At 29.0% G+C, this 19,985-nt stretch overlaps 1 protein-coding gene and 1 long non-coding RNA gene across 2 annotated transcripts in view; one reads left to right on the top strand and one right to left on the bottom strand.

Moving 5' to 3' along the window:
* The window catches only part of LOC107457334 (uncharacterized), a 28,944-nt gene extending 17,273 nt beyond the window's left edge, over nucleotides 1-11,671 (top strand). Inside the window, exons 2-3 of the long non-coding RNA XR_001585817.3 lie at nucleotides 444-561; nucleotides 11,507-11,671. This is a non-coding gene — a long non-coding RNA (uncharacterized lncRNA). The remainder of the gene's footprint in view (nucleotides 1-443; nucleotides 562-11,506) is intronic.
* LOC139427217 (uncharacterized) lies at nucleotides 8,297-15,853 on the bottom strand. Its single transcript, XM_071188154.1, has 3 exons — nucleotides 15,689-15,853; nucleotides 11,665-11,859; nucleotides 8,297-9,037 (listed from the first exon to the last, which is right to left on the bottom strand). Exons 1-3 carry the CDS (start codon nucleotides 15,731-15,733, stop codon nucleotides 8,624-8,626), a joined length of 654 nt encoding a protein of 217 aa, XP_071044255.1. The 5' UTR covers nucleotides 15,734-15,853; the 3' UTR covers nucleotides 8,297-8,623.
* Between the last annotated feature and the right edge of the window lie 4,132 nt (nucleotides 15,854-19,985).

Raw genomic sequence — 19,985 nt, 5'->3', positions numbered from 1 at the left:
ATATATATCTTTTCATCATTTTATTTTTCGGTATTTTAATATTTTTGAAATATTTTTAAAATATTTTACTTTAATAAATTTTTTTCTCTTTTCTTTAATCTTTTTTAGTACTTTCCATGTTTTCTCTATATTCTTAACCTATTTTATGAATTCTATATACGTATGCAGATTATGCACAGTAAGGAAAACTTATTAATTTTTTTAATTTTATTCATTTTTCTCTCTTTTCTCTTGATCCTTTTTGTCTTTATTGTGCTATATATACACACACACATATACACATATACGTATATATATGTTTTCAATATGCAACAACACAAGAACAGTCTTTTTTAAATAAAAATGAATGCATACAAATATTTAAATATAAATTTTAAGTAAAGTGTATGTAAAAACTTAAGATGTAATTTTTAATTTATTTTAATTTTATTTGTATATTTAAGGGAAGGAATATGTGTTGAAGATCGGAAGATCGTCATGCTTTAAAAATTCTCAGGTATCACCCTAGACCCTTTGACGTCACGTTGCTATGACAACCACAGATTTCTTCTCATGCTACAAGTGAGTGGTAGATCAACGCACGTTTTTCCTCTCCGTTTGCTTTCGCTTTTTTCTTTTCTTTTTTACCCCTCTTCGATTGTGGCGGTTAAAAAAAAAAATACCTTTCGTGAATTGTAACTTTCGCTAAACATCTGTTCCACTAATATTAAAAGATTCGTATTTTATAAAAGAAATGCGTTAACTCTTGACCCAGTTGTAACTAAACAAATTTTCAATATTATTTTGTAGATTAATATTAAATGCCGTGAAATTTTAAAACTTTTGGAGAAATTCCTTGATTTTTATATTTTATTTAAAACAGATAAAAAATTACGTGAAACAGAGACGCGATCTGTGATCAAAATTAGGAAAAAGGGGTAATGAATTTTCTTAATTTTCTGTCGATTTCCTATTGAACTCTCACAAACTAATATCGGGAGTTGGAAAAAAGGTCTCTTTTTTTAAGCTAATCCTTTAAAGATAAAGTTTTTGTAGAACTTGATGGATGAAGCAGGCATTTTTAATGGTATTCACTAATCAAGGAAAAATGACGTAAAATGCCAGCATCAATATGTAACAGCATTGTTTTTGCTTCAATTTTGATATAACTAATCCATGTTTGTTTTGTGTATTCTTTAATGATTTGATTTCAAATTAAGTCGTGATAAATAAAATAAGGTATAAAATTATTTGCTCTGCTTTCTAATAAATTTTATAGTATAACCGTCATTGAATAGCTGGCCCAATTTTGAGTTTATGACTACTACAGTAGCCTTGTAATTTTTAACTCAATACAGAAGACAAGAAAGCTCCTGGATCAAGTGTTGGGAGAAATTTGCCTTCGTTGAGAACTTTCTGATGAAATTAACCAACATTTGCATTACATAGAGAGGAAAACCACGAAAACCTCTCTCAGTTAGCCTGACGGCAAGGGGACTCTAATCCATGATCCGTCTGCCACAGAGGATGTTTTTCGTCACCAATGTTGCTGGTTCGAGCTGGTTGCGAGATTCGCATTGAGCAGCCATCGCTAGAATTCGAAGCGGGTTACATTCGAACCATGAAATAGTTCACATATCACTTTTTTTTTCTTTTTACCTCAATTATAGCCGTTCTGAAAATGTCGTTTACCGGGTTCATTAATTCAGCTCTTCATTTGATAAGATAAAATCTTCCTATGCAGTCCTTAGCCAAATTATAACTTTATACAGCTTTATTGTTCTTACGCGACTGAAACCGGTTTGCACATGCTTACGTTCGTGTATCAATTAGTGAAATTAGGCGATATATAATATAAATGTGGAATATTTATTATATCAGATATTATATTATTATATTGTAATAGTTAGATAATTATTAGAGTTTTTTAATAATTATATGTTTTGCACGAGTTTATATGCAATACTTTTGTGTTTAAACACATATGTAATGGGTTTTTATTTAGGAGATTTTTTATATAATTCCTATTTGTATTCATTTTTAACGTATTGCAGTACTATGTTAGCCAATTGATACATGAACGTAAGCAAGTGCAAACCGGTTTCAGCCGTCTAAAAACAGTAAAGCTGTTTATTATCGCCTGATAATTAAGATTTTACATAGAATCTCATAGTGCGTCGAATAATTTGGGCCAGGAACGGTGCATATATATTTTTGAAAAATGATATTTAGTGGTGGTCAGAATTAGTGGTGAAAAAGTTTGAGCATTAAAAAAAAATAGAAACGGAAACACCTAAAATGGAACAATGGTTGTCAGTTTATTATTAAAGATTTTGGATTTAAAGATAAATCCTTGGGAATCATAATTCATAATATATGATTTTAATAGACATGATTAAATTGTTAAACTGAGAAACTAGATGCAAATTAAGTTAAGAGGAATCGTTAAGGCATATATCAATATTGCTAAAATTCATCTTTCTCGATGCTCCTTTTCTAAGAAACTACTTGTGATATTGCTTTGAAATTTCTTGGGGATGTTTGAGATTATACCAGTTAAATGCTGTGATAATATCTTAGCCTTAACTTTTTGAATTATAAAATCAAAAGTTCTCAAGTCATAATTTTTAAAAAAAAATTCTGCAAAAGATGTGTGTTAATAGTTATCACAGTGTAAGCGTAATATATAAATATTATGTGAAAAAAACTGATCTTGTTTAGATGCTGAGAAAAGGTACATTGGAAAAGGTTAGCTTTAGCATTATTGGTATATGCTCTACCCCCTTTATTTCTACTAGTTTTTTATGTTTTAGGTACATATTAATACCTTGGATTCTTATACATTTGGTTTGGGATTCGGTTCAAACCCCGTGTCACCAGCATACATTGTTCTACTTTTGACTTAATTCCTGATTCGCAGATTTAACTCTGTAAACTGGAAAATCGCTGTATGAAAATTTAATAAGAATTCCCCCTTTAAAGTTTTTAGTAACAAATTAAAAATTTGAAGTCTAACCTGGGAAGAACAATAAACTTATAACCAGATAAATTAGACGCGTAAACTATGAAAATAAAGAAATGAAACAACACAATGAAAAAACTTTTGTTCTGCTTATCGGATTTTTCACATACTTAGTGCCAATCTTGTGATACAATACAATTGTGATACAATTTTCCTCCAGTTTGCATCACAAATTGTATCACAATGTTTGAGAGAAAGATTTTGAGGAGTATACTTGGTGGTGTAAATGAAAACAATAACTAGAGAAAGAGATTTAACTTTGAACTGTACCAGATTTATAAGCAACCCGATATTATTAAATACATAAAAATAAATAGAATGAATTGGATGGCCTACGTGATTCGAATGAGTGATGACAATATAATGAAAAAGATGCTGCTTTTTAAACCCACTTGAACAAGAAAGCGGGGAAGCCCGTAGTTGAGATGGGCTGACTCAGGGGAGATTTTCTTGCAATTAATGAAAAGAATAATCGGAATGAAAGAATGATCAAAGATGAATAGTAAGTCATTATGGAGAAATCAACAGAAGATGGTATTGGCCCACATAGGGCTGTTTGGTCAACTATGATGATGATGAGTGCCAATCTTAATCTTCAAAATGTATTTCTTGAGAAACTTATGTGTGAACTTCGTGATTTTTTATTCCTGGAATAAGTTTCTTAATTTAAAACTGTATAAACCATTCCTGCATCAGTTTGTTCTGGGTTAAAGGGTTCATAAAGATTAAGGTTTCACGATTTCATAACCCACGGTATGATTGTGGCGACGCTCTCTTTAACACGTTGAATGCCCAGCTAATTTTACATGACTTGCTCGCCATGTCACAACAGTTAATAACTACAAACTAAGTTTGCAACTATTAGACAGATTTTGCTAGTTTTTAAAAAGGTTTAGCGCGGCATATCTCAAATAAATGGTGAATAATATAAGTCTACGAATTGTTTAGAAATTATGGGGGATAAAAATCTTCTGAATTGAATTTATTAAACCAAGAATCACAATTAATAAACTACCACTTGAAAATATTTATTTGCTGTCTGGAGCAAGTTGGCATCTCTTTGTATACAAATAAAACTATTTGTGTGTGTTCCATATTGCATTAATTTCTTCAAACCATTTTAGTAACGATAATAATATAAAAATTAAAAATTTATTCGAATTATGTGTTTCTAATAATCTTGGCTTGACCGGTCTTCGGTGACCCCCATGGAACTACGAACAAACTCAGCGCCGGTCACCGGTAACCCCATGGAGCTACGAACAAACTCAGCGCCGGTTACCGGTGACCCCCATGGCATTCAACGTGTTAAAGCCGACTTCACTTTTCTAACAAATTGGTACCCATCGATCTGAATCTGGGTTGGTTTCAAGCCGCCATTGAGGATCGAATTTTTGTCCTTCACAATGAGAGTTCAGTGCCTTTAACCACTTTGCCTAGACACACGTTACAAATCTTCTAAAAATAATTCAATATCCTGCAGACGGAAAATAAGATTAACTAATAATCAGGATCAATCTTTGTCAGCTGTCAGAGAGTTATAAAAGGGTATTAACATTATTACAGAAATAGGAATCACCTAACTTCCTTTAATCTTAAATATCAAATGACAGCTGAGGAGATTAGTGGAAGCCTAAATAGGATAAGTCATACTCGAAAATTTCTAAGCTGAGAGAGAATTTCATAGTTAAGAGTGTTTTTAAAAGCTATTTTGCGATGGAAAATAAAAAAATCCACTGTTGAAGGGTCTTAAATTCGAAACAAAGCTGTAATTTTAAACTACATCTACCATCTTGCAGTAAATAAATGCTAATGACATTGAATTAAAGGACGTTTAGACGATTGTTTAAATATGCATTAACTTAACAGTAATATTTTAACCTAAGTAAACATTTACATTTGTCTGCCATTTTTAGAAAAATTCAAAACTCAGAAGAATGGTAAGATACCATTTTAAAGTTTGGCAAGAGTGCGTCATATTTAACACAAAAATTATAAACACACCGGTCGAAAAATAAGTCACCCTTAGAGAAATCATAAAAAACATAATTTAATAACGTGTAACATCACCTCTGGATTTGATAATTGCCGGAATTTGATTAGGAAGTGAATCCAAAAGGTTTTGCAGGCATGTCGAATCTAGTTAAAGCCACTCGCTGAGAATTTGATCGCATTAATCCACCAAATTGCAAGGATGTTGATTTCGACGTCGTACCCATTGTTCCAACGTGTCCCACAAATTTGCAATGGGGTTCAAATCAAGTGATTTTGCTGGCCAGTCGAGATGTAATTGAGTGTCTGAGTCTTCATAAAACCAGTCACATATTCTTCCCTCCCGATGATATTTGCTGTTGTCATCTTGAAATATAGGGGTATCGTCATCATACTCTTCATGAAGATGTTCACTGAAAGGCAACGCCAGATCATTCAGAGAGTTCAAATAAACATGTTGGTTCATTTTGATGGCCACCTCAGTGAGGGATGGGACCCCTAACAGGTTTGGAGGGATCTTTATTCACTAACTGAAGCAATTTCTGTCGGGTTTGGAAACGATTTTGATTGACAAGTCGTGAAACACGTCTTCGGTCCCTATCATGCAGGATCTTTTTCCAGCTACAATTCTGATGTCATCTTTCCTGACAACGTGTATTACACCATTGATTGTTGACACGTTGAACAGTTCGCACCGAAACACCAACAAATCTAGCAACTTCATTCATCGTATGACCATGGGCACGGCCAAACACAATTGCACCTTTTTTTCCACTCTGTCACATCCTTACACTTACCCATATATTTACTCAAAATTTCCGCTTGTAACAAAAATAACCGACTGATGGCTATTTGCCTTTGATAACGTTGAGGCAGTGGGTACGCAGTTGAGACTAATCGGTGCTTGCGCACTAGGGTGACTAATTTTTTGTCCAGTGAGCTTATATTACGTACTTTTATAATAGTGTCCAATGTTGCATTGTATAATAGCTAACATTTTCACTAAATTAATTGTTAAAGAATAGCTGAGATTCTCTGAAAGTTTTAATGTTCAGAAGTCTAGAGTTGTGTACCATTTTAAAGTCTGTCCGGAGTAAGTTATATTTAACACAAAAATAACATGCTCCACAGTGGCACAATGCTAGATTTTTTAATAAATATTTTAAGCGTCCAATGTAGCATTGTACGATAGTCAGTATTTTCACTAAATTAATCACTGAAGTTTGACTGAGATTCTCTGAAACTTTTAATATTTAGAAACCTAGTATAATGAAGCATTTTAAAGTTTATGGGAGTTCGTTATTATTAACACAAAAATTATATGTTGAGCTGTGCTAACTTTTATAATAAATATTTTAAGAGTCCAATGTAGCATTGTACGATAGTCAGTATTTTCACTAAATTAATCACTGAAGTTTGACGGAGATTCTCTGAAACTTTTAATATTCAGAAACCTAGTATAATGATGGGAGTTCGTTATTATTAAAACAAAAATTATACGTTGAGCAGTGCTAACTTTTATAATAAATCTTTTCCAATAATAAATTTAAATAGTCCAATGTAGCATGGTACGATCAACATTTTCACTAAATTAATCACTGAAGTTTGACTGAGATTCTTTGAAAATTTCAACACTCAGAAATCTAGTGTATTGTACCATTTTAATGTTTAATAGGAGTAGATGATAATAAACGTAAAAAAAATCACATGTTCTTTGCTTTTTCTCCTTTTTTGGCGGGGAGGGGGTAATGTTTTAAATATATATATATTTTGAATGTCATTTGAATGTATTTTGATTGTAAACTTATGGGATACTCAGCATTTTCGGTTAAGTAAACACTGATGATTGCTTGCCTTCTGTAGAAAAATACAATTCACTGGAATGAAATGTAAGGTCTAGAGCAAATGTAATTCTAAACTTTGAAACGACTTCATTATATATCACACATATGAATAAGTATTCCATGATGCATTTTTTTAAATAAATTTTTTAGTTTCTAATGTAGCATTACTTTAAAAATAACATTTTCACCGAATTAAAGATTTAGATTTGACTATCATTTTTTGAGATATTAAAGACTCAGAAGCAAAGAGTAAGATTCAGTTTCAAAACATGGCAAAAATAGTATACATATAACACAAAAAATTAAATTGTTCGTTATGTAAATCTTTTAATTGTACATTGTAACCTTATTCTTGCATTTTTTAAATAAAAGTTTTAGTATTTTATGTAGTATTACTTTGAAAACAACCTTATGCTTGCATTTTTTGAATAAAAGTTTTAGTATCTAATGTAGCAATACTTTGAAAACAACATTTTCATCAAATTAAACATTTAAACTTGACTATCATTTTTTGAGAAATTAAAAACTCAGGAGCAAAGAGTAAGATACAATTTCAAAATATGATTCAAAACGAACATATTTGGCACAAAAAATAAAATTTTTATACGTGTAAATTTTGAAATGTTCGTTGTAACCTTATAGGAATTTCAATATGCCCAGCTAAGTAAGCATTTATGTTTGACTACCATTTTTAGAAAAATTTCAGACTGAGAACTGTAGATTGTGGTAACACTTTAATCTTTGACATGAACAGGTGATTTTTAACACAGTTGAAAATTTTTTCCATTGTTCAATTTTTTAAAGTGTTCATTGCATTATTTAAATGAAAGCCAGCTTTTTCACCTAGGTAAATTCATAAATTTTTTAAATGTCCATTGTAGCATGAAATGAAAGGCAGCATTTCCACCAAATTGAATACTTATGAATCCGTTATATTTTGATTTTGAGCATCACGACTTATAAATAGTTAAAATGTAAAAATAAAAGACTTTATAAACACGAAATACTTTAAAATATTGGTGAAATTAAAAATATTGGAGAAATTTTTACTCTGCTTTTTTACTATCAGTGGAAAAAGAGCTGCAAAAAGATAATATAAAAAGATTTTGTGAAAATGCAGATTTTGCTGAAAAGCAAAATCTATTCCAAGTATAACTAATAGATAATATAAAAAGATTCTGTAAAAATAAAAATTTTCCTGAAGAGCAAAATCTATTTAAATTTCAAATAGATCATATAAAAAGATTCTGTAAAAGTACACATTTTGCTGAACAGCAAAATCAGTTCCAAGTTAAACTTAAAGTACAAATGAGTAGTTGACCATTTATTGCTGTGCAATTATGTCTATTTAGACGGTTATCATAGAATTCCCTTTGAAATGTTTGTGAATGTATAATGTTTGTGAATGCATAAAAATAAAGGCAATTTATTTTATGAATAAGTTTTATTAACAGGTATATAGATATAAGATATATAAAGTGGATACAAAATATAAAATCCACAAAAGGTAATTCACAAAAATAATGCTCTGTTTTGTTTAAAACTCTAAATATAGCCTTTGTTAATAAGCATATTTTGTTTTTACAATATATTAAGTCAAATAACCTTTGGATTTTAAAAAAATTAAATAAAAGTTTTGCAATGTAACTAATATAAATATAATCATTGCATTATCACAAACTAAATTTTTTACTTTATATTAACCCTGGCCTTTAAACCCAACATTAATACTTTGCAGTCTCGAGTTTCTGCTGCAATTTGAAAAATTGTGTACAATTTCTTTTCATTAGTATGAGTTATTATTATTATAATCCACTGCATTACCTTCTATAATATTCATACCTGGTACAACTGCTCCTAAAGGTTCACCTTCAACTGATGACTCACGAACAGATTCATCAATTGTTGCAGATTCATACGTTGGTAAAGGATAATAATTTGATCCGTTGGGCAGAACATTTCTAGTAGACATTTCATAAGATGGGGGGCTGTCGTCAATGGAGTGGTAAGGTGGAAAAATGTTAATTACTGCGGTTTCTTCTGATGTTACACTATCATTTACGGTTGATACCTTTCCAGAAAACTGTTGCTGATGAAGTTGACTTCCGAGAAGTAAATTTTGATAATAAAAGCGTGTTGCACGTGATAATATCATTTCACTTTTCACTTTACGTGCAATAGGTAGCAATACTACACACAGCTGAAAATTGAAATTTTTTTACATTAGAGAGAGCTGAAATCAACGGCTTCTTACTAAATATTTAAAGTTTCAGGAAAAATTTACTGCTTTCTCCTAATTATTTAAAGTGGTAGGAAAATGTACGAGGAATTTACGACTTTTTCTTAAATATTGAAAGTGGTTGCGTTCAAAATTCTAGGACTCTTTTTCTTAAATATTTAACCTTTTGACGCAGTTGGGACACAGGTGTCCCTTTTATATATTTTTTTTTCTGTCTCTCTAATTACGAGTAAAAATATATTTTGATGAATTTTAATTATAAGAAACAGTTTAATCGATACTCATTTTTTTAAGATTATATTAATTATATTTCTTCTAAAATATATCATCCTAAAAAAATCCTTTATTTTTTTCCATTCATATTTAAAAAATCATGTGATTGATTTTTTGAACTAAAGAAATTTCAATGATGAATAACTGCTTCTCTTAGATTGAAATAACNGACTCTTTAATTACGAGTAAAAATATATTTTGATGAATTTTAATTATAAGAAACAGTTTAATCGATACTCATTTTTTTAAGATTATATTAATTATATTTCTTCTAAAATATATCATCCTAAAAAAATCCTTTATTTTTTTCCAGTCATATTTAAAAAATCATTTGATTGATTTTTTGAACTGAAGGAATTTCAATGATGAATAACTGCTTCTCTTAGATTGAAATTTTTTTTTACATATTTTTATATTAAATTAATACAAAATACAATAAAAATAATACAAACTTTGTGTTTATGCAACTTTTTCTGTCTAATTACCGTAATCAGTAAATCAATAAGAAATACTATCATTATAATTATATAATCAATTTTTTTTCTTCGCTTTGAAATTTAAATTTTCCTTTTTTAATTTTAATTTCCTTTCCTTTCCTTGTTTTCTTTGTATTTTGATTATTTTATGGATTCTATGTACTTGCAGCTTATGAGCAGTTAATAAAATGTAATAAATCTTAAATTCTTAAATTTTCCTTGAATTTTCTCTTTTCTTTCATTCTTAATTATCTACTAATTTTCTGATGTTATAACTGAAATTAAATATTTGAAGAAAAATGTAAATCAAGTTATAATATGTGTCCAAAAATCAGTTAAAACAGCAACACACAAAATATAAAGAACACAATAAAATGAAGAACGGTATAAAAGGAGGAATGCACGGTTATGATAAATTTCATTCACGCATTTTGTGAAATGTTAGTCTCCTTGGTCAGTTTATTTCCGCTTTACGACGTGTTGTTTTTGCACTGATCAGAACTAAGTTATTTATCGAAAATGCCCACTGGAATCAGATTATAATTTTAAATGCATTTTTTACCTTTGATGCATTATTTTAATGATACGATAAAGAAAAAAAAGGACAATGAGGCTCTATCCGAAGATGGTTTAATGTATACTGTTATTAAAAAATGTTGCGTTCTTATCAATTATCCTTATAATTTTCTGATCAAATTGTTTTGATCAAATTTGTGTAGCAATTTTTCCAAAATTATTTACGATATTTTTTGTGCTGTCACAATCGATATATGTTGTAATGTATATCGATAATGTCAATCTATCGATATATGTTTCCTTCGATACCCTTTCTTCATTTGTCGTTACACCCAAAGTTTGTCTGCTTTATATAAAATTTTCATCTGCTTTTGGTTGTACTTTAATTTTAATTTAATACTCAAACTGGTACTTTTATGCAATTTAAAATTGGATGCTTTATTATATTCACCGTTTTTTTATAATGTTGGCGAAACAAAAATTTACTTAACGATTTCGAATAAAAATAAAGAAATATTCCATGTCAGTGTAGGAGTCGTTTTTGCTAGCTGGTGATAAAATACCATAAATTATAGTGTTCATAATTCGATTTTGTGGTGCTGTTTCAGTGGGGTCTGGTGATAATATATAAAGGGTTTCTCAATTTCAACTCATAATACATACTTTGAAAATCCTTGTGGAATTAAAGATCGCTAAGAATATGCTTTGGAGGTAACAGTTTAATATTTATGCGAGAAAAATGAAATAAAACCGTTATCTAACGCTAATGAATCACTTAAAATTATGCATTGACAACATCAAAATTTAAATACACAAGTGGGCGACCTTTGTGCTAAAATACAAACTAAGGTAGACAACGTTAAAGAGCACAAAAATATTATTAAAAGCAGACAGCTGTTTCGAATGCTCCAACCTTCATCAGTGCAACAGTTGCACTGATGAAGGTTGCCCTTTGAGCATTCGAAACAGCTGTCTGCTTTTAATAATATTTTTGCGCTCTTTAAAGTTGTCTACCTTAGTTTGTAACATCAAAATTTGCTTGATTCTAATACTAATCACCTTTCTCCCGCTATCTGTTATCTCCAAATTAATAAAAAAGGTTTTAATGTTTGAAAGCGTGTCTTTCTATAAAGTGATTTGATATATTACAATGTTTTCTTTTCAGCACTCAAATAATAACTTGTGGCTCCTAATGTGTATGACTTTATTTTTGACAAGGATTATAAAAAGACATCAAGTGTGATGATTGTGAAACACCTAGAATAATATATTTTTTTACCGCAAAAAAAAAGAAGCTTTTTGTTGATAGAAAACACTTCTTACCATATGTAAACCCACTACTGAATAATAGAGGATGAGAAAAGCTGGAATGTAAAGAATGAGGTTTGACTTTCCAAAATAGATATCCAAAACTTTCGAAGAAGCCAAATAAATGAGGAACGCAGAAACACCAAGCATTCCCAGAAATAAGACCAACGGACAAAAAATTTCATTCTTAACTCTTCCATTATTATGAATCTGAAAATAAAAGACATAGTTTTTACAGGGTAGCTCATTACAGGTGGTTATAAACATGGAAGAGAACACATCAGGAGGAGTGAGAATTGCCAGGCAATCAATGTTTCAAAAATGTTAAAATACTCCCTTCGGGGCACTTTTCTTTTATAGACTCGTAAGTTTTTAAACTGGTACTTATCTAAATCAAATCATCTTTATTTGATGTAAGTTTTATATTTATTAGAGTCAAAAGTTGCATTCAAACTTGCACAGAAATGGCTGTTATAGCGCAATTGACTGATTTGGTGATCAACTTGGCGAGCTTGTGAAGTTCATAATAGGGAAGCGCCCTTAACGGCATGCGATGATATTTTCAGACATGGAATGGTATACATTTCTCAAACCTTATGATGCGTCCACTCTAAGTCTGTAATCTCTGTACTCAACCCTAATGGTATATTTTTTGATTTATTGAACAGTCCTAAATAAATATGTTCAAAAGTTGGAGTATTTTCAGATCTAGTCGATCAGCAATATAATTATTGGCCAAAGTTTAGTAATATTTGATATGTACGGTTCTAAAAATCATGAAAATCCTGAATAGTTTTTGATTTAACTATCAGATTCTTACGTTCTAAGACTCGGTGGCCGGGATAGCCGGACTGATAGGGCGTTGGGTCTATCAGTCAGGATGTCTGATGTCTGAGAGGTCTTGGGCTTGATTCCCATCGGCTGAAGGCAAGACTCCCTGTATACAAAATGGTGACTTGTGCATGCTAATCCTGTCGGGGGATCCTTCAAGTTCCCTTAACAAATCAATACCTCTGGTGATACTAGATCGGAGATTGATCGTGCTTTGGGTTAGGTCAGAAGTACGATCTGTGGATGGATGATTAGTGTGTGAACGTGTCCACCCTTGGAAACGGGGTGTGACTTATGTATGTTGTCTCCGGGTCATCCTCAATAGCCCATTGTGCAGCTCTAGTGCGACGTAAATACAGTACTAAGACTCAATCTTAATGGTTAGTGGTTCAAATGCCTAACTTTAAATATGTTAATTAGCTAGTTCGAGCCGTGATGGATCAGGGGATAAAGCATTCGCCCTCCAATGAGGTGAATCGGATTTGAATCCCAGCGGTGGCTGGTCGTTGCGAATTCCGCATTCGGCTTGCACCGACCACAGCGCTGACGTAAAATATCATCAGTGGTAGACAGATCATGGGTTAGAGTCCCCTTGCCGTCAGGCTAACCATCGGAGATTTTCGTGGTTTTCATCGCCATGTAACGTAAATGCAGGTTAGTTTCATCAAAAAGTCCTCGATGGAGGCAAATTTCGACCAACACTTGATCCATGAGTTCCCTTGTTTTCTGGGTTGGGTTCAAAATTACAAGGCTACTGAGTTGAACATTTAGGTCGTAGACTTAAAACTGGGCCAGCTGTTCAGCGACGTTTATAAAATAAAAATTAGCTATTGCAGATTTTTTTTCAAGCTACGAAATTAGACATCTCTGAATATGCATAAATTTTTTTTGTTGGATTTAGATTGCTATTTATCAAAGTATGGGGATTGTCGCTGTTTGGTCAAAAAAGAACACCCCTTTATGTGAATTTCACTTTTACGTATTTCACCCTATCTCAAGAAAATTTAATCGAATCGAAAAGTTATGCACACAATTACAAAATATCTTTGTTAAGTGATAATTCGAGAGCAAAAAATAATTTTTAATAGTAATTTTTTATTATTTTATTTTATAATAGGTGAAAATTTTATAAATTGTTAGGAAAAATTTTCAATTCGTTGTTGTTTTAAAATTATCGTTAATGTTATAGCAAATAGCAAAATATAAAATTACTTCGTAATCTGTTAAATAGTGTCTGAGTGAGTTGACAATAAAAGTTGAGACAATAAAGTTGAGTTGACAATAAAATTAAACGTTGTATATTAAAAGTTGTATATTTAAAATTTGGTTAAAAATTAATCTAACCGCTTTTGCTCCAATTTTATGTTTTGCCTTGTGAAATTACAATCTTTAAAATAATGTGAAAAATTGTATAGCTCAAAATTAAAATTTTTTTTAAATTTTCCAAGCTTTCTACTCAAAATTTAAATTTTTAAATTTTTTAAATAGAATAATAATAAATTCTAATAAAAAATTCTTTTGTGCATGGAATTATCTTTGGATAAAGGAGTTTTACACTTGTGTGGAAAATTTTATAATTTGCCTAATAAAATTACAATCTTTAAAATAATGTAAAAAATTGTATAGCTCAAAATTCAAATTTTTTTCAAATTTTCAAAATTTTCTGTTCAAACTTTAAAATTTTTTTTTAAATGGCATATTAATAAATTCTAATAAAAAATTCTTTTGTGCATGGAATTATCTGGAAAAGTTTTATAATTCGCCTTAGAAGTACATATAAAATTACAATCTTTAAAATAAAGTAAAAAATTGTATAGCTCAAAATTCAGATTTTTTTCAAATTTTTCAATTTTTTTTATTTTTTAAATAGAATGATAATAAATTCTAATGAAAAATTCTTTTGTGCAGGGAATTATCTTCGGATAAAGGAGTTTTACACTTGTGTGGAAAATTTTTATAATTTGAGCTAGAAGTACATATAAAATTACAATCTTTAAAATAGTGTATAAAATTGTATAGCTCAGAATTAAAATTTTTTTCAAATTTTCAAAATTTTTTATTCAAAATTTAAAATTTTCTATTTTTTAAATAGAATAATAATAAATTCTAATGAAAAATTCTTTTGTGCATGGAATTATCTTTGGATAAAGGAGTTTTACACTTATGTGGAAAATTTTTATAATTTGCCTTAGAAGTACACATAAAATTACAATCTTTAAAATAATGTAAAAAATTGTATAGCTCCAAATTCAACTTTTTTTCAAATTTTCAAAATTTTTCATGCAAAATTTAAAATTTTTTATTTTTTAAATAGAATAATAATAAATTCTAGTAAAAAATTATTTTGTGCATGGAATTATCTTTGGATAAAGGAGTTTTACACTTGTGTGGAAAATTTGTATAATTTGCCTTAGAAGTACATATAAAATTACAATCTTTAAAATAGTGTAAAAAGTTGTATAGCTCAAAATTCAAATTATTTTCAAATTTTCAAAATTTTTTATTCAAAATTTAAAATTTTTTATTTTTTAAATAGAATAATAATAAATTCTAATTAAAAATTCTTTGGTGCATGGAATTATCTTTGGATAAAGGAGTTTTACACCTGTGTGGAAAATTTTTATAATTTGCCTTTATAATATAAAATTACAATCTTTAAAATAATGTAAAAAATTTTATATCTCAAAATTCAAATTTTTTTCTAATTTTCAAAATTGTTTATTCAACACTATTTTACTACCAAAAACATTTGAGATGTTTATTCTAATGTATTAGACATACGCCAATACCAAAGGTAATTTTCCAAGTTCAAAATTTATCAAATGGCTGTGAACTTGAAACAGTATACTCTATACAGTATGCAGTACTCTTTTTTTTGTGCATAATTTCAAAAGTGATGCGTAGGGTGAAATTTGAGATAGAAACACAAGCTTGAAATAACCAAATTTTTCAGAATATTAGAAAATATTAAAAATAATTCCATATTTAATAATAACAAAATATACATAAATTGCATTTTTGACAAAGAGTGCGACAATCGGTTGTCAATTGGGCAAAAAAGTCTATAATTGACATAACTAATATTTAGTCAGGATCGTTAATTTTTTCTTATACAAATAATTATGCATATATAAAAGTGCATTATGAGGATATAAATAAAAGAAGAGAAAATAAAGTAAGAAAGAAATTTTTAATAATAAGTACTTACCGCAGAGCAAAACTTTCGAATAAATTCGCAGCGAAAATATTCCATATCGATATTTACTATCCCAAAAAGTCCACTAAAGAACAAAATTTAAATATGAACTTCACCTTCAAAGGTTTGATTGATAATGAGTCAAACAAATGTCCGCAGCATATTTATATACTTACGCGATTATGCAATTATACTTCGAAAAAATGATTTCCGGATCTCAAATATTATTTTTTTAACTGGAATGTATGAATAAAAATAAGTAAAAGAAGCGCTTTCCCACGGTTTTGAATATTACTTTCTTACATTAAAAGCATTTCATTTTATTTCTCTCTCAAATATAATTTTTTTTTTAAAAAAGCGAAAGTTTCATGAAATCATAAATTATTTAGGAACCAAGCTTCTCTAATCTTGACATCTTTTTTTAGAATATTTTCTTCTAAACTTTAAGCAAACAGAATAATATATTTGATCTTCGAAATGAACATTTCTCATAATGCTTGCAATTACTATTTCAATATTAATCTCTTTTTTAAATCGGAAAAGATAATTAAAAATTAATTAATTATAAAACGGACTAAACAATTTCTTACAATTCTTTTTATTCAAAATTTTTGCAAGATTTTATTTTATAATATATTTGATCTTCGAAATGAACATTTCTCACCATGCTTGTAAGTACTATTTAAATATTATTCTCTTTTTTAAATCATAAAAGGTAATTAAAAATTAATTAATTATGAGACGGACTAAACAATTTCTTACAATTCTTTTTATTCAAAATTCTTGCAAGATTTTATTTAATAATATATTAGATCTTCGAAATGAACGTTTCTCATCATGCTTGTAAGTACTATTTCAATATTATTTTATTTTTTAAATCGGAAAATATAATTAAAAATTAATTAATTATGAAACTGACTAAGCAATTTCTTACAATTCTTCTTATTCAAAATGTTTGCAAGATTTTATTTAATAATATATTTGATCTTCGAAATGAACATTTCTCATAATTCTTGTAAGTACTATTTCACTATTATTTTCTTTTTTAAATCGGAAAAGATAATTAAAAATTAATTATGAAACGGACTAAAAAATTTCTTACAATCCTTTTTATTTAAAATTTTTGCCAGATTTTATTTTGATGCTCGTTTTAAATATTTCAATGTATTTTTAAGTATAATTTATTTTGAAAAAGATGAAAAATATAATGGTTGTTTTAATTAGATAGAAATGAATCTCAATTGTTTCTTACATTATAAGAGAAATTTTCCTTATAAAAGTCAAGATACAATTCCACCCTAGTGATCATGGTTTTCAAATGTTCGTTAATGAAGCATATTGTTTCTCTCGAATAATTATTTATTTAAGTTATAAAATTAATTAAGTCACTAAAGAGCTATAAAATCAGCTGACAAATTTTTGTACCCCTGAACATATTTAACGAGCATCAAATCTAGGGCTTTATCACTCATATAATGTACCTGACATTATTAACTTTATTAAACGACAAAGAATAAAATGCGCAGGTCACGTTATCAGAATGGACGAAGACCGTACCACAAAAAGAGTTTTCAATGCCAGACCAGTTGGCACATGAAAAAGAGGCAGGCCGAATTTGAGATAGATAGATGGCCTAGAGAAAGACCCCTTGGTCTTAAAAACTGAAAATTGGAAAACACTAGCAAAAAAAAAAAGATTAACATGGAAAAAGCTTTTTGAGAAGGCTAAGGCCCACCCTGGGCTGTCGAGCCATTGATGATGATGTTGATGAACATATTTAAGTCTTTTATCTAGAACTTTTAGTCATTTATTAAAAACTAATTATATCAAATTATTGGTGGTATTTTCAAGATACATTTTTGCTTAAATGTTCGTGTGCACAATTTAGATGAGAAGTTTAGCCTATCAATCTCATGGTTGAACGGGGGTTCGAATCCCAGCGTTGACACCACAATATTTCCTCCGTTCTTTCAACGCATGACGAAAATTATCCATTGAATATCTTAAATTATTTGACACCCACAAACCAGGATTTGAAAATAATCTTTAGATTACATTTTGAAGATTTTTATCAGATTATTTTCTTCTGACTATATTCTCAATAAAATCTTAAGAATATAGGTTTAAGAAGTGGGAAAAATAACTTGAGATGTTCGCATTTTTTTTCCTAAAAAAGAAAAACAAGTGATTTCGTTCAAATTTTGTATTTTGCCATTTAAAATTATAATCTTGAAAAAATGATTTTAAAACGTGTAAGCTTCACACTTCAAAATTGTTTGACTATTATCAAATAAATTAATTAAAATTACTAAAAAATATCATATGATTGGTCATGCTTAAAACTCATGATGAGTTATAATTTTTTAGTAGTATTTTGTTTGTATTATCTTTACCTTTCTTCATACCAAATTTTGTTTAAATTGGTGTTATTGGTGTCTAAGCGAAATATCCTCATAAATCTAAATATGTAAAGTTAATAATCTTGTAAAAAAATTTTTAATTTTTTTTTTACAATTTAAGGTAACTTATGATGAGTTAAAACTCTCGAATACCATTTTGTTTGCATAATGTTAACTTACAGCATACCAAATTTCGCTTTAATTAGTTAAGCGGCTGTGGAGATAATCTACGAAATCTGCGAATTCTCTTAATTTTAAACACCAGTTGACGAATTATGACCAATATGGAGCAACATACCTGATAATAAATGACAAGAGTCGTGGTGGTTAAAGGGATATAGAGTTCTCCTTCAAATGAGGTGAACCGGGTTCGAATCCCAGCCATGGCTGGTCGATTCGAATTCCGCACCCTCCTCGCCCTGATCAGAGTGCTGACAGGAAATATTCTCAGTGGTAGACGGAACATGGGTTAGAGTCCACTTACCATCAGGTTAACAGTGGAAGATTTTCGTGGTTTTCTTCTCCATGTAACTGATTCATCAAAACGTCCTCCATGATGGCAAAATTTCCCTTAATACTTAATCCAGAAATTTCCATGTCTTCTTGATTGGGTTTAATGACATGGCTACGGAGTTGAACGCTGGTAGTCGTAAACCCAAAATTGGCTCGGCTGTTCAACGATGGTTATAAAATAAAATAACAAATGGCAAACTTACGCGAATACATTTTACGTAAGTTACCACAAAATTTAAATGGAGAAGAAAGACAGACAGAGATTTTTTGAAGTATATATTTGATATGTTACAAATAACGAAATTTTTATTAATAAAAAAGTCATTAAACACAGACAATCATTTGCTTTTATATAACAATGAGTTAAGAAATATTCTTTAAGTGGTTATAACAGTAAATATGCATGTGAAATAATAATAACATTTTTAAGATCTTTAAATCTGAGGCACATTACAAAACTGTTAATAGCTCTTACTGTATGCTTCCTCATGGACTCTGTTACATAAATTATAATAATATGTAATATAAATTATATCTGAAAAAATTAAAACCTTAAGACCAGTAAATTCCTGTAAAAATTATTTGGGAAAAACTCTTTGCTATTTGAATTATTTTATGTGTTGCACATAAATTGTTTATATGGGCTGATAGCTTATTATAAATAACATACAATAGATACACCAAAAATGTGAAGAAATTTTCAAGCTCAAAATATGTTTTAGTGATAATATAAATTTATTAAACAATTTTAAAACTTCTAAATTGTTCTACTGGCTCTAATTTCTAACAGCAAGATCTCATTTGCAAAAGATATTGAAGAAGAACAGCCTCAACCTATTGTAAATTACGTGCTATATTTTATAGTAAAGATAAAAAGGGTTTATCATAAAAAGTGGAAACTTGAATTCCAAACAAAATCCAGTTATTTTTATTTAATACAGATATTTAAACTTAATCATAAAGAATGAATGATGAAATTTCGTATGGAACAACACTTTTGGTGAACTTGTTATTATTTAAAATTCAAAATATTTCAAATAGTAGCGAAAATAAGAAACGTATAAACAAACATAGTTTCTATAATTTGCAATAGGAATTATTTTATCAATTAGAATTATTTTACATTTTCGTTTAAATACAAAAAATAAATATATTTTACTATTCAAACAGAAATTAATTCATTTTATTATAATATGCAAAATTTTGCTTTCATTTTCAATATTACTCAACGCCAAAATTTTTTTATATTAATATCAGTTTAATTTCAGTTAAAACTATCTACAAAATGATATTTTTTAAATTTGTAATAATTTTTGTATTCACAAGAAAAAATCGTATTATTATAATCTTTGCCTTCATCTTGAACAAATTGCATCATGAAAATTATGTGTAATAAT

Source organism: Parasteatoda tepidariorum, chromosome X2, assembly GCF_043381705.1.
Source record: "Parasteatoda tepidariorum isolate YZ-2023 chromosome X2, CAS_Ptep_4.0, whole genome shotgun sequence".
NCBI classification, from domain to species: Eukaryota; Metazoa; Arthropoda; class Arachnida; order Araneae; family Theridiidae; genus Parasteatoda; species Parasteatoda tepidariorum.
Note: the sequence above shows the minus strand (reverse complement) of the source record. Positions and strands in the feature narration are given on the sequence as shown.